The following is a 15,019-nucleotide window of genomic DNA, read 5'->3' on the forward strand; positions in this document are numbered from 1 at the left end:
CCTTGTTGTCAGCGAATAGCTAGTGCTAGCATATTAGTGCAACTGTGCAGTTCGTGTTGCACGCCCGTGCCTCTGTTTGGTTCATTCGCGGAAGCCGTTGTTTCAGCGTGCTTTTCAACCTGGCGTCGCTATGCATATATGAGAATCGCATCATGGCGCTGCTGGAGAAACAAAGGAAGCAGCCAACACTTTTTGAATTTTGGAAATAAAAGTTTCTCTGTTCTCCTAGCTCAGGTCAGCTTTATTTTTTTCGGTTTCACTAAAACAAAATGTTCGCTTCAACGAAGTTTTTTCCGAGCACCATCAATTTCGCTGTAGTGGGGTTTGACAGTACTAGGTTGAATGTTGCGTATCACTTGCTATCATCAAAAATGCAGAGAAAAAAAAAAGCAAGAACACCACACTGCATTTGCACACTCCCAACTGACTGTCTACGGCAGCGCTCCAATCAAGGCTTGAAAATATTGCGTAAAACTGAGCCCTTTCGTAGTTTTCTATTTCTCTAGTGTGCCACTTCTCGTAGCATTGATAGCAAGCCGTAATAGGCCAACAAACCACAATATAGCAAAGTAGGTAAGTCTAAAATTTTTATCTCTGGCATCTGCATGCAACAAATATCAGGTAAAGAAACGTATTTTCATGCAGAATTGAATGTCATGTATAACAAGATTTAAATGGGTCATGAACCACCCCTCGGTCTTGGTCAGAAAACACATCCTTCGGAGAGCAGACACTGCTATTGCAAATCTTGCAATTGTGCTTGGCAAAGAGTGTTTAGACGCGGAGTGCAAAGTAGCCATTTTCTCATGCACCCTCTTTTCATACAGAGGCCTGTCCTCACTCTCTTCGGTAGGCAGGGCGTCTGCTATTTGATGTCGCATGACAGACAGTATTGGCCGATAGCCGACATAAATCGAGAGTGGCGTTCAGGTCAGATGTGCTTCTTGCCACGAGGTGCTGCCACTTGCCAGCACCGCACTCCTTAGTCTGCTAACTTTACATAGTAGCCATACTTGCGCGCACGAATCACATCAGGAGAGAGCGATCGCATTTCATCACATGCGCTCAAGGTCGTGATGCACGCTGACGTAACTTCTGTCCCCCGTGCCATGCCTCCCTGTGTAGCTTCCAGTGCGCTCGTCGGGATGAGAAAAGAGAGAAAGCGCTCAGAGCGTGCGCCAAACCCCCGTAACTCCGCTTGTTCTTGGCGGATTTGAGAAATTTTTGCGGCAATTGATTCGGGAGGCGGTAAACTTCGATACTGAGGTCATTAGACCATTACTTGGATGGAAAAGTGATTCATGACCCCTTTAACTACACAAGTATACACTGCTGTTTCTTACTCTGGTAAAAGGTTGTCAGAACATTGGTGGTGGTTGAAATTCATTATGTGATGAGTTCAAATGGTGTCAGGAATTCTCTCACGTCATTCTGTAGTTCTGGTCGTCATAGAGCTACTATTAACAAGCATTTTTGGATTGCGCTCTACAGGTATGCTATGACGGAGATCCCGAGGCAGCCCTGATTCGTTTCTCCAACCATGCCGAAGCCAACGCTGCGTATCGGTGTACAGAGGCAGTGCTGAACAACCGTTTCATCAAGGTCTTCTGGCACAACAAGGACCGGAATGCAGCGCCCACTGCGAATGGCAGCGGATCTGTGCCGGACACTTCCGGTGCTAGTGCTGCTTCTGCCGGAAATGCCAACGTGGCTAACCAGCCAACTAACGGTGCCACAGCTGCCACTGGCACGACAGAGGCACAGCCCACCAAGAACATCAAGGATCGGCTAGGTGCACCCCCTGTCGAAAAGGTGAGAAGCTGTCCAGGAATTATAAACGCATGCTTTTGGAGCTGGTTGGTTTGACTATAGTACTCATACGGCGAATAGATAGGAAGAGTGGTGTGCACGGAGGATGTACACGGAAATGATGTTTTGAAATGGGACATATTTTGTTCACAAGCTGAAGTAGTGTAGCTGTCCTTTCTCTCTGTGTCGGTATTTGGTATGGGCAGAGAATTTTGCTTTTGTTATTTTATAGTAAGACCTTAGTGGACGTCCACAGGCGAGAAAACGTAGGACAAAAACTTGCCACCCTGCTTGACGTATGGACGCACCATTGTTGCAGGCTTTAGAGAGACTCAGTCATTGTCATCACAGGTGGTTGCACATTTACTGTGATATGCAAAGAGCACGTGACTATCTGGCAAAGTGCCGCAGCTACTGCTGTAACATTGAGACATGCTTATAAAGAACTGTCGGGGTTTTTTTCTTGAGCATGTCAACAGGATCTAACCTTACTTAGTGAAATTTGTCATTTCTCCTGGTATTTAAGCACTCTACATCATTTCTTCTCCGTTTATTGGAGTAGTAGACTCTCGTTAAACGGAACCTAAAGGGACCAGGAAAATGTGTTCCATTTAAGGGGGGACGCGGCTTTCGTATTGCGAAAAATGGCAAAAAAATCGATTTTCTGAAAATCAAATTTTCAGTTTCTGGAACCCTTTTTCTATCTGATTCCAAAATATCTAAACTGAAAACCACCCAGAAGTGCTTCGAAAACTTTGTTTTGCCCTCCGAGGTGGCGCAAATTATTGTGGAAATTGCAAAAAAACAGCGATTTTCAAAAAATTGTAGCTCCGCGATGACGCGACCGCGAACCAACTTTTTGGGCTTGTCGGAAATTGCATTTCTCCGTGTTCAAATTCCCCGCTTCCGCGGGCTCCTCCATTCAGAAAGAAGCGCACAAAAAGCAAACACTTGAGAGTCGTTCCGAGGCCTCCGATTGGCCGCGTCCGCCATGTTGCCCCAGCTCGCCTCGCCATTGGTCCGATGCTCGCTCCGGGAGATCGTCGTCTGCGCGTCGCGAGTTCACGGCTGTCGAGAATCGCGCTACTTCGTGACACGTTAGCAATAGTTCTTTGTTCACGGCTCGACGATCACTTGAAATATAATTACGCTTTAGTTTGGAGCTGCAAGAGGAAGTTCGATCTGATTACGATGGTGCGCCGCGCTCCTAGCGAACATCGCAAACGTGCGTCTCGGACCGACTCTAGCGTTGACTTCAGCGTCGGATTCGCGGTTAGATGTTCTGTTTATCAGCACTTCTGACATCGTGACGAAGGCGGTCGCGGGATGACTCTTTGTACTCACGACCACGCATTACGCACTTCGAAGCAACGGGCACCACGGCCTGCGCACCTACTGCTCGGAGTCGTCACTAGGCCTAACTCCGCTCACGGCGCCGTTTGGCGAGACGAACCTCAAACGTTGCGGGCAACTACAACGCGCTAGCGTGCTCGCGGCTATGTGCTTCTTCGCAAGCGAAGAAGCACATCGCTCGCCGGCACTTCGGAACCGCGGACGGGCATTTTACGCATCGGCAGTGAACTCGACAGCCAAGCTCGATCGTCAGACCCCACGGCCATGGACTGCTCGGAGCAGCGGTAGCAATTTCGCGCGTCGGCACCCGAAAATGCGATACAAAGTATACTGCGCGCAGATTTTTCGTCATCGTAGCTTTGCATTCGCGCATCGTCACCGAACGCCGTCACCAACCGCATCACGCGCCGGCTCCACGGACCCCGCGGCCGAGCACTTCGCGGTCAGAGTGCTATCAATAAGCACTAGTGATGTAATTTAGACGTGCTTGGAGCCGTGCTTGGTATCGCCGTAGGCGTTTATGGATGTTCTGAAACAATGAAAGCCTCGTAGACTAGCGTTGCTGCGGTCGGCCGAATGATAATACGCTTCATACGCGAGAGTGGCAAAAGACCGTGTAGGAAGCAGGGGGACGAATTTTTATCTGCCCGACTCGCGTCATTGAATAAACTGCTCAAAAATTTCTGTGCCACTAATGTCTTGGCCATAACTGTTTGCTATTTGGAACGAAGGCATCGGCTATCATGGTGTGAGCCATTTTCTGTCGCAACAAACCTTTCTCTTTATAAAAATTATTCTATGATTAATTGTAATCAATAAGCAAGACTTAATTATGCTAATGACAGCATAAATACAAGAAATATGTGTAATCATTTCAGTATATGGCCTTATTAGATTGCAATATTTTCTTTTCTGTCATGTCTGTCACACCACTCCTTCATACAGAGAACTTGGTTTGAAATCCATACTGGTTTTTTTTAGATAAAAAAAGAGAAGGTTATGAAAAAAGAACAAAGGCACACTGCAGAAAGGCCACATGTCCAAGAAGTGAAACATCATAAAAAAACCAAAGATCACAATCTTCAGGTGTTTTAGAGAAGGCCAAACTTTAAACGCCGTTTTCTCAATACTGTTTTTTTGGCATCTTGCTCAGCTTGTGGAGCAGATATCTTGGCAACTACTACACAGATTTTGATTCCGTTTTTTTCTTTTTCAATCCTTGAAGTCTTGTTGACAGGATGACATTATTCTTTACCTTGCTTAGGGCCTAGTTTTTTTTGTAAGTGATAATTAGTGCATGAGAAGTTCTGATGCAATACATGAAGCTGATGGGGATGTTATTTGTAAAAAAACTAAAAGCAATAGACAATTTTTAATAATGTCATCCTGTGTAGAGCTCTTTTGAGTAAAGATCAAAACCACTTGGACCTTCCTGGCATGGTTTGTTACAATGCTAGGCTTTTCACGAGCAGACTATGTCATCAGATCATGTAACATAGTGTAATTTGAAAACTACTCGAGATATCACAATGAAACTTTATATATAGCTATTCGAGGCACTCTTCAGTATGCCTGCCAAATTTTATTACTCTAGGTCGACAAACAAAAAAGTTTTTTTCGATCGCCACCTCCCCCCTTAACAGGAGTTCCGTTTACTGAGAGATGAACAGGGGTGCAGAATTCATGTACGAAACCAATCATATCAGATTCAGTTGTTCCATTTAAGCAGCAGTTCCATTTAACAGATTTCCGTTTACTGAGAGTCTACTGTAATTTTACTCTGCTATCTGAGCGTTATTATTAGAGGTGTGCGAATATTCGAAAGTTTCAAATATCAATCGAATGTTACATTTGCAATATTCGTATTCGATTCGAAAACCATGTATTCGAGAAGTTTCAAATATTCAAAGTGACTCGAATATTCAATCTTTTCAATTATTCGGTCGTATATACAGTAGACTCTCATTAAACGGAACCTGAAGGGACCAGGAAAATATGTTCTGTTTAAGGGGGGACACTGCTCTTAAAAATTTTTCTTTATTTCTTGATCGATTTTGATGAAACTTGGTGACTTTATGTATAGTTGTATGCTGATTTCAAATATGCAATTACTTTTCTAGTATAATGTGTAAATTTTAAAATACAAAATATCTCATGTGCCTCTTGGGGAGCAAGTTTTTTTTAAAACTGAGTTAGTTACAAAGTAAATCAGCATATCACGATAATCTGCAATCAGAACTGTGTGCAGTGCGACAAAAATTGATGTTCTAAACCCATTAGAACAAAAGTTACGGTATGTTGAACATTCGCGAGTGAGTCATTTCACGCTAGAATTTCACTCGTGAATGTTCAACATACTATAACTTTTGTTCTAATAGGTTTAGAACATCCATTTTTGTTGCACTGCACACAGTTCTGATTGCAGATTATCGTGATATGCAGATTTACTTTGTAACTAACTCAGTTTAGAAAAAAGCTTGCTCCCCAGGAGGCACATGAAATATTTTGTATTTTAAAAACTACATATCACACTAGAAAAATAATATCGTATTTGAAATTAGCACACAACTATACATAAACTCAGGGAGTTTCATCAAAATTGATCAAGAAATAAAGAACTTTTTTTCAAGTGCCATGTCCCCCCTTAACAGGAGTTCCGTTTACTGAGAGGCGACCAGGGGTGCAGAATACGAGAACGAAACCAATATTGTCAGAATTACTTGTTCCATTTAAGCAGCAGTTCCGTTTAACAGGTTTCCGTTTACTGAGAGGCTACTGTATTACTGAAAAGAACTTCCAATTTTGCGCCTTTACGGTAAGCGCATGAGCGGTCGACCAGTGATTACTACGACTTCGACGCGAGTGCAGTGATGCCTACACAGGTAAGCATCGAAAATACTCGAGGGCAACAGGGGCGTGACGAAGGTACCAATGAACGTGCCGCCGCACCTGTTTGCGACAAACCTGTCAACAATAAGCATCTTAAGGAAACTGAATCATGAACTGCCTGCTCGGCAGTGCGTGTGGCTTATCGCTGTTGCCGCTGGTGTAATTGTACTGCACACTTTGAAGAACAGGTGACAACCCAAACAAGCCGTTCGCTGCCACGCCCTTGTGCGGGACCACTTCTATGAAGTGCGTGTCACTTGCAGAAATGAAAGCAGCTCGCCGTCGCCGCATTGGCCTGAGAATGTACTCGCCGCACTTTTGCTCGGTCCGGTGCTTTCCGAGCGTGCAGGCAAATGCACTCGTGCGTTACAGTTAACGTCAACGCGCTGCACACAACTAACGAGGGACGCTTGGCTCTATGCTGCAGAGGTACCGCATCCCATATGTAGCTGCGACGGTTTTAGCTAACGGATCGCTGCATGAGTCGTCTGTCTGCTGTGCTGCAACGTCAGCCACTATACTTGGCATAGTTCCGAAATGATTTGATGGTAACGCCAGTAGTGGGCACTTTTCGTAACCTTTACTGCGGCGTCATTGCCGTCATCATGTGTACTTCTTTCTATAGCTAGCTGTGGCGCACGTCGGGTGATGAATATACTGCGTACCGTATTTTCCGGTGTATAAGTCGCACCTTTGTATAAGACGCACCCCCTACTTTTTACGACTTTCGAAAGAAAAAATGATATATAAGACGCACCATTGTATAAGACGCATCTATTTTTAACTCGGTCGACATGATAAAACACAATGACCCACGCAGAGTACATTGATTGCGAAATGCGTAGTCACGCACGGCACTGAATATCTGTAAGCAGCAGTTTTATTAAGGCGCACAAAACCACTATTTATTCTACTGGATTTGAAGCCACATCCTCCGGCACACTGTCAAAAGTTCCGCCTCGTTTGGCAGCATCGCTGGGTTGCTGTCGTCAGCCTCTGAGTAACTTTTACGCAGCATTGTAAGCACCTTGAAGCACATCGTTGGCACTGCCTGTACTATAGTGGCTACCATACCTTTAGGGCATTACCAGACTTGGCGAGAACACATAAACAACGAACGCGCCGCACGGTTATCACACGATCGTCGGATACCACCTACACACGCATACAAAACGTAAATGGCGACCGGAAGCCGGAAGCTGCGACTACTGCTGGACTGCAGCGACGTCTCGCACGGAAACTGATGATGATGATAATGAAGTGGTACTTTCGCTTTTGTAACTGATATTGTGGGCGCTACAACGTTACAATGGACCGTTGTGGTGCTCTTTTTTATTTATTGCCTCAGTTCTGTGGGTTTAATTCTTCGTTTAAGAACAAACAATTCAAACAGTACAATGGGGCACGCGACAGTGGTGGCTTTTATTGCGGCCGTAATCTCCATGGTCGCCGCGCTGCTTGAACAGCAAGTAGCTGACATATAAGATCGCAGCCGCTTCATTGTTACAACAAAATTAGATATATTTTTACGAATGCTATCGAGCTCTGTTTATCGTACTCATAAATTAAATATAAACAAATTGGTCTCGCAGAATCACGTGACTTTTTGCGTATATAAGATGCACCATTTTATAAGACGCACCAGCGAAAATCTAGGAAAAAAGGTGCGTCTTATACACCGGAAAATACGGTAGTTACGCCGCGTTCCCGACAGCGTGCCCTTTAGAATCCATCGAACACGCATCACACCTGGGCGTATCGTTCGTGCGATTTCACCAATCTCCCTCTTTTGCCAGCGTCAGTTTACTGCCGGCAGCAACGTGCACGAAGGTGGTCCTCGAAGTGGCGAAATAACACGCTAGTCGCCGACAGCACATTTTGAACAGGAGTTGTAGCTCTGTAAACTACGACAAAAAAGGCGTATTTAAGGTGTCTTTTTGCCACCCAACAATGGTGTCACATTTCTCGCGGGCTTTCCTTGCGTTATCGCCGCGCGCCCGGTGCTTCCCGATCACGAACGACGTGTGGCGATCAGCATGACATAGCATTCGTGATAGGAAAGTAGCCAGCGCACAGTTTTCGAAAAAGGAAAGGCAAGCAACCCAGATAATTGTTATGAGGCAGAAAGACGCCGCAGATATTTCCGTTTGCCCTAGAATGTCGACCGGTGATAACAAGGGCGAAAATATTTAGAACAAAAACATTAAGTTCGGAGGGTTGTAGCATCAAAACTCCCAAAACCCCGATATGACGATGATAGTGGGGGAATCCTGATCAGTTGTGACCACCTGGGGTTCTCTAATGGGCGCTGTTACATTTCACCCCTTCACAATGCAGCCGGGAAGGAATCAAACCAGTGCCCTCGTACTTACTAGTATGATGCCACAGCCGCAAAGCCACCAAGGCGGATGCAAAAGCTTTTTTTTAGGGGTGTGCGAATACTCGAATATACGAATACAAATCGAATTCCAACTTGTCGAATAGTTCGATTCGCGAATCGAATATGAAGTATTCGGTTACTCGAATATTCGATATATTCGGCGAGTCTGTTTGGTTGGCGGGTGAAACACATACAATATACTTTGAGACTGCACAGTCTGTCCAAAACTACACAAAGTTTGAATGTCACGAACCTGAGAGCACGCAGATTAAATTGTGGTCGTGAGACAGCTAAGCCGTGAAACTCAACTAAGACAGCCTTTTGTTTGCGCCGCTCGCACAGGCTGCAATATATGTCTCACTTCCTACACATGCAACAGTTGTAGATACACTTGGGAGTAGGGTCGTGCGAATATTCGAAACTTTCGAATATCGAAGCGAATAGTATGATATTCGATTCGACCTTCGAATCGAATATGACTATTCGAAAACTTCGAATATTTTCGAAGTATTTCTAAGTCTGTTAAAACGTGAAAAAAATAAATAAAACCACCAATGTGCCGCGGTATGCACGGCACAAAAAATGCCCCCTTTATTTGTGAAATAACCTCCGCTACCTTGCGTATATTTCATGGTGACGGTCGTTGCAAAGGCCGCAGCAGACTGGCGGCAGGCCCGCCCTCAAGCAACGTTTCTGGTATAAACATTGCCCTCGAGGTTCGCTCGCTCGTTCCGACACCGGCGGAGTGTAGATTCGCCGTTTAAAAACTAGGAGCTTCACAATTCGTGAGCTTTTCTCAGCATGGCTTTCCGAGGAGCTTCACAATTCGTGAGTTTTTCTCAGCATGGCTTTCCGTTTGAAGCGGAAAAGAATAAACACTAATGCCGAGCCCTGATCACCCCTGCACGCCAATGAGGCCACTAGTGCGACAAGCGTACGTCCGGGGCAGTACAGTACTGGATGAGTGCCCTAACAACGGACAGTATCATAACTGCCCTAACAGCCATTGCAAGAAACTATGCTAACAGAGCGTAGATTGACGCAATGTAACAGAGAACATCTATGTAAGTCGTATACAACATTGCTAAGACGAACTTGTGATGGATTCGGATTTGGATGCGCGTGTACTTGTTGCCACCACGCATCCCAAAGCCGCTGAAATTCAGTTTCCGTTCAAATTAAGCGCGCCGCGGTTTTGTTTTTTCTTGCTAGCGTATTTGATTATAACGCGAAGGTGGACTTGCAACGACAAAAACTTCTAAAAGGAAAACTTGTATAGTGATCGAGTAGATATGTAAAACTATTTTAGGACGGTAAAATGAAGGAAGCTGATATCTTAGCGGTAGTAGGTATTCAGTCAGGCAACCCCTAGCTGTCATAGTCCTTTGTGTTTTCTTTTGCGCTTGTGAACGTGCTCGGCGCATGTGTCTTTGCTGCAAGTGCTGAACTTTGGGGAAAACAACAGTTTGGTAGCCCTGTTGCTCGATTGCGTGCACGACTGGCCTAACGCAACCATGGACGAGCCAGCGCAACGGGTATTCTGGAGTCCCATCTGGGAGTTCTTCAAGCGCGGGGCCAGTGACGCGACCTGCCGCACGTGTAAGATGCGCCTTAAAACACCTACAGGCACTACAACCACCCTCGTCAATCACCTGAAGCGTCACCCTGATCCATTCAAGCAATTTGAAAAGCTCCGTGCCGCCGAATGCTCAAAAAAGGCGAGTGGCCCAAAAAAGACGACGGCCACGAAGACGGTAGACGCAAGTGCAGCGAGCTGCAGTTACTTCAAGCCGACCTTAAAAGGTGACAGTCAGCGCGCAAAAATGCTAACTACGAAGGTTGCACAGTTCATGGCCGCTGGCTTGCATTCGTATTCTATCGTCGAGGAGCCTGGCTTTTTGTCCTTGATGCACGCTGCAGTGCCAGAGTACAAAGTCCCATCGAGGACTACGTTTTCCAGGAGCGTCATGCCAGACCTTTATGCCAAGGAAAAAGAGCGGATTAAAGGTGCGCTGCGCCATCACTTCAACCATGGTACCCCATGCTACTTGGTCACAACCGACGGGTGGTCGTCTAGGCCTGGGGATAGTTACGTCTCGTTTACGTGCCACCTGCTCGATGAAGAGTTCACTCTTCACAATTACCATCTTGCATGCTGGCACATGCCCGAGGGCCATACTTCTGAAAACTTGAAGAACGTCCTCCTTGATTTAGCCGAGGAATGGGAACTGCCTCAAGGCTTACCAGTCTTCATTGTAAGTGACAATGCCAGAAACTTCCTGGGTGCTGCATTGTGAACAGGATGGCTATGCATTCAGTGCTTTGCGCACACCTTGCAACTGTGCATAAACTGTGCAAAGCGAGATACACCAAACTTCGAGCAGCTGTGCATCAAGGCACGTGGAATTGTATCCTACTATAAGAGGAGCTCCCTGGCCAGGAATCGCCTCAAGGAACTTCAAGCAAGCATGGGCTTAGAACCCGTTGAAGTAATCCAGGGCGTGGTAACACGTTGGAATAGTGAGTACGCAATGATGGCTCGCCTTTTAAAGCTTCGTCGTCCGATTTCTGTGGACCTGTTCGAACAGGACACAATGGAAGACTTTACCTCAACTGAATGGCGTCTCATGACGTCAGTCCTTAAATGCATTGATGATGCAATGAGAGAGAGTTGCTCCGAAAAGCACCCAGCACTTTCTCACGTGGTGCCGCTCGTGCACTGCATGCAGCTCCTCCTCACCAGCAAGAGCAGAGTTGTGGGCAGGAGTCTGTATTTGCAGGAAACCTCCTTCGGGCCATCAAGTGTAGGTTTGGGGACATTAAATTGCAGGTGCCATATGCCCTGAGCACAGCACTAGACCCCCGATTTAAAGCAGTGTGCTATGATGCCACTTGCGAGAAACGATGGTTAAAGAGTGAGCTCTGCTCATCTTTGGAAAAGAGTCTGCCTCAACAGAACGATGAAGAGGAGCCAAGTGTGAGCAGTGCATCTGCAGAAGCTGCGTCATCGAGCAGTGATGTGTGGAGTGTGTTTGGAACTTTGGCTGGTTCGAATACTGCACCAACTGGCTCTGAGAGATTGAAGAAGGAGGTGGAGGAGTACCTCCATGCACCTGGTCAGCCTCGTTTGGACAATCCTTTCCTGTTGTGGAAAAATATTGGCAAGGCCAAGTACCCATCCCTCTACAACATAGCTCGGCTCTACCTCTCAGTGCCAGCTACTCAAGTGTCCAGTGAGAGGCTGTTTTCAACCACAGGGAATGTTGTCACGGCACGAAGAGAGCACCTTCTCCCCGAGCATGTAGAACAGTTGGTGTTCGTGCACAGCAACATGCGCTAGGATGTTTGGCCGGACATCTGTTTATGTTTATTTATTCACAATACCCCAAGGACCCTCTTACGAGGGTATTACATAAGGGGGTGGGTGCTAATGAATTTGAAAATGAAAAGTTGGATGTCTGTCTATTTCTGATCCCCTACTTTTATGAAGGGTAAAAAGATTTAGTGTGTGAAACAGCTAGCAAAGGTTATTGTAACAAGGTAACGTAGTTCATTCTATCAATTTTTCTCTCGTGAACTTTGTCTCCAGGTATTCGCTTCGATTCGAAAATATTCGCTTCGCTTCGAAATTATTCGAACGAGGTAACTATTCGATTCGTATTCGCTTCGAAGTGAAAAATCACTATTTGCACATGCCTACTTGGGAGGAATCGCAGACTGCAATTCGCGAGCACAAAACGAAAGCGCCATTACGAACCGCAAAACCACGCACCACGACCGCCACAGAGAACATTACTGGCGTTACAGTGTACTGGCGTGCAGCACTGGTTGCGTCGCATCGCTACACTGTAGCGTCGCTGCGCGGCCGTTGATGATGATGATGTAGTAGTGGCCTGCCCCTTTGCAAAGGAGGAACACGCTCAGTGTCTAGGCCTCAAAAAAGAAAAAGAAAAAAAATGGAATCAATAAAACCCACACGCAACAAAGGCAGGAGACGCGCACACAACAGCCTAGGTCCCAAGTTCGGCGTACAGTTGTCCACCAACCACTCTATGGTCCACCACTCAGCTGGCTGGGCGGCACTCTGGCCCCCTCTCGGCGGCAGAGCCACCCAATTTCTCTTCTACTTTCACAAACGGGATAGAGGTGGTGCTTGTTTAACTTCTCCGTTGACTCATCGAAGCTTTTCTCGTGAACATATTCATAGTCAGTGGTGGTTAGTTAACACGTCTGTAACCACGCTTGCGTGCGCTTTTTAGCTTTTTCATTTTTAAATTTAATTTCATTGTTTAGTCCTCTAGGCCAGGGCATCGGTTGATGCCCGCCCGTTACAAAGGGTGGGGCCACAAATCCAATCCAATCCAACCGCTGGCTCTGCGACGTTTGGCCGTTTGCGTCATTTCTCTGGGCAATCCGAAACCACCAAGTCCCTCGTAATCGGAAACCACGCCGACGTGTCCTGCTACCGAATTGTATCCGCACGAGCTGCCGGAAAACGTCGTCCAACGGTCCTGCTGGTCAGGTGCGACATGAGTGAACGAACGAAAAGTGCCATTTGGAAACATTTTGTAAAGAACTCGGCCCAAGAGGCAACGTGCAAAAGCTGTGACATGAAACTTCGCGCGCCATCGAGTACGACGGCTCCACTTGCGAATCATCTCAAGAACAAGCATTTTTCTTTGCACAGTGTGTTCATGAGAGACAGAGGTAAGCAAGGACGACCAGACGAAGCACAGCCGCTCATCAAAAATGTGTTGAAGTCGGGCAAGGACCTGTCACAGCGCGAGAGAACGGCGATAACCACGAGGATTGCCCGAATGCTGGCGCTCGACCTCCAGCCTTACAGCTGTGTCGAAAATCGGGGTTTCAAAGAGCTGATGAACCACATGGAGCCTTTGTACAAGATACCCAGCCGCACTACATTTTCAAGGACAATCATCCCAGAGTTGTACGAAGACACATTAATGGCTGTGAAGGAGAGAATGCACGCGGACTTCCAGGAAGGCGTAGAGTCGATCTTATTGACAAGTGACATGTGGACGTCGAGGTCTAACCAGAGTTATATCAGCCTCACCTGCCACTATTTAACCTCCAACTTCGAGATGAGAAGTTTTGCGTTGGAAAACCGGAGCGTGACCGAGAGCCACACTGCTTGCAACATCCTGGAGCACCTGCAAGCAATGATGGATAGGTGGGAGCTGCCACTACAGAAAGTGCCAGTCTATGTGGTGACGGACAATGCACGAAACTTTTGCGCGGCCCTTAGGGGTATTTCTTGTGTCCCAATGCAGTGTATGGGCCATGCACTGCAACTAGCTATAAAAGATGCCGAGGAAGAAAGAGCAGGAGTGCCTGCCATTCTCAAGAAGTGTCGCGAAATTGTTGGCCATTACAAACACAGTGCCCAAGCTGCGGCAAGACTGAAGGACTGCAAGCGACAAATGGAGCTCTCAGTTCTGGAACTTATTCAAGATGTGGAAACAAGGTGGAATAGTGAGCACGATATGCTCTTTCGTCTTGTGCAGCTGAAGGAAGCCATCTGTGTGGAGCTGGCCACTTCTGAGACAACCGTGCCCAGCCTGGCACCACAGGAGTGGAAAGCTGTGACTGGACTAGTCAAAGCTCTTGAACCAATCGTATTGGGGACCAAAGATCTTAGTGGCCACAAATATGCAACTTTGTCGTCAGTGGTACCGTTTTTGTATGGAACACAGATGGTTCTGAAAGACTGTATTGCAGCTGATGATGACACCTCAGAGTTTGCTAGAAATTTGCTGAAAAGCATGAGGACAAGGTTTCCAGGGCAGGACGAGCAAAAGGAGTATGTGCTGGCAACCGCCTGTGACCCAAGGTTTAAGAACCTCTTCTGTACTGAAACATTCCAGGAAACAAGGCTCTTGGAGCTTGCAAGAACTGAGTTGCAGCTCCCTCCAGAAGAAGAATCAAGTGACTGTGTCGAAGCGTCGACATCTACAGCTCACAAGGAGCGTGTCAGCAGCATCTGGAACAGCATTGAGAAGCTGGCGGCGTCATCAGAAAGAAGACACTGCACTGAAACAGCCAACATCAAGGAGTTTAAGCGGTACCTTAGAGAGCCCACTTGCAGCAAGGACCAAGACCCTCTAGCATGGTGGAAAGAAACAGGCAAGCAGCGCTTCCCAGAATTGTGCAAGATCACCATGAAATACATGGGCATTCCCGCAACAAGTGTCCCAAGTGAAAAGTTGTTTTCAACAGCTGGTAACATTGTTATGGCCCGGAGGGAGAAGTTGACCTCCAATCACGTGCAACGGCTGCTTTTTTTGCATGAGAAGTTGTAAACATTCGTGCTTCTTTTAAATAAACTTGATATTCGATATTCGATTCGATATTCGGCTTTTTTTTCTTAATTCGATTCGGTATTCGATTCGAGATTTACTATTCGGTATTCGCACACCCCTACTTTTTTTTGCTTGTTTGTTTTTCTAATACAGTGCTATGATATAAAAAAAAGGAAAGAGAAAGTTTGTTCAACATGTGAATTGAACCTAAGCCATTAAGTCACAACCTCAACTAAATATAGCACAGTCATGCACTTCTTGGCAAGCA

The 15,019-nt window shown here is 46.3% G+C and overlaps 1 protein-coding gene across 1 annotated transcript in view; it reads left to right on the forward strand.

The window, feature by feature from the left end:
* The window catches only part of LOC119382842 (RNA-binding protein 26-like), a 100,748-nt gene that overhangs the window by 49,986 nt on the left and 35,743 nt on the right, over window positions 1-15,019 (forward strand). The window contains 1 exon segment of the mRNA XM_037650719.2: window positions 1,492-1,812. Coding sequence (XP_037506647.1) covers window positions 1,492-1,812 — 321 coding nt within the window.

This window comes from Rhipicephalus sanguineus, chromosome 2, assembly GCF_013339695.2.
Source record: "Rhipicephalus sanguineus isolate Rsan-2018 chromosome 2, BIME_Rsan_1.4, whole genome shotgun sequence".
Lineage (NCBI taxonomy): Eukaryota > Metazoa > Arthropoda > Arachnida > Ixodida > Ixodidae > Rhipicephalus > Rhipicephalus sanguineus.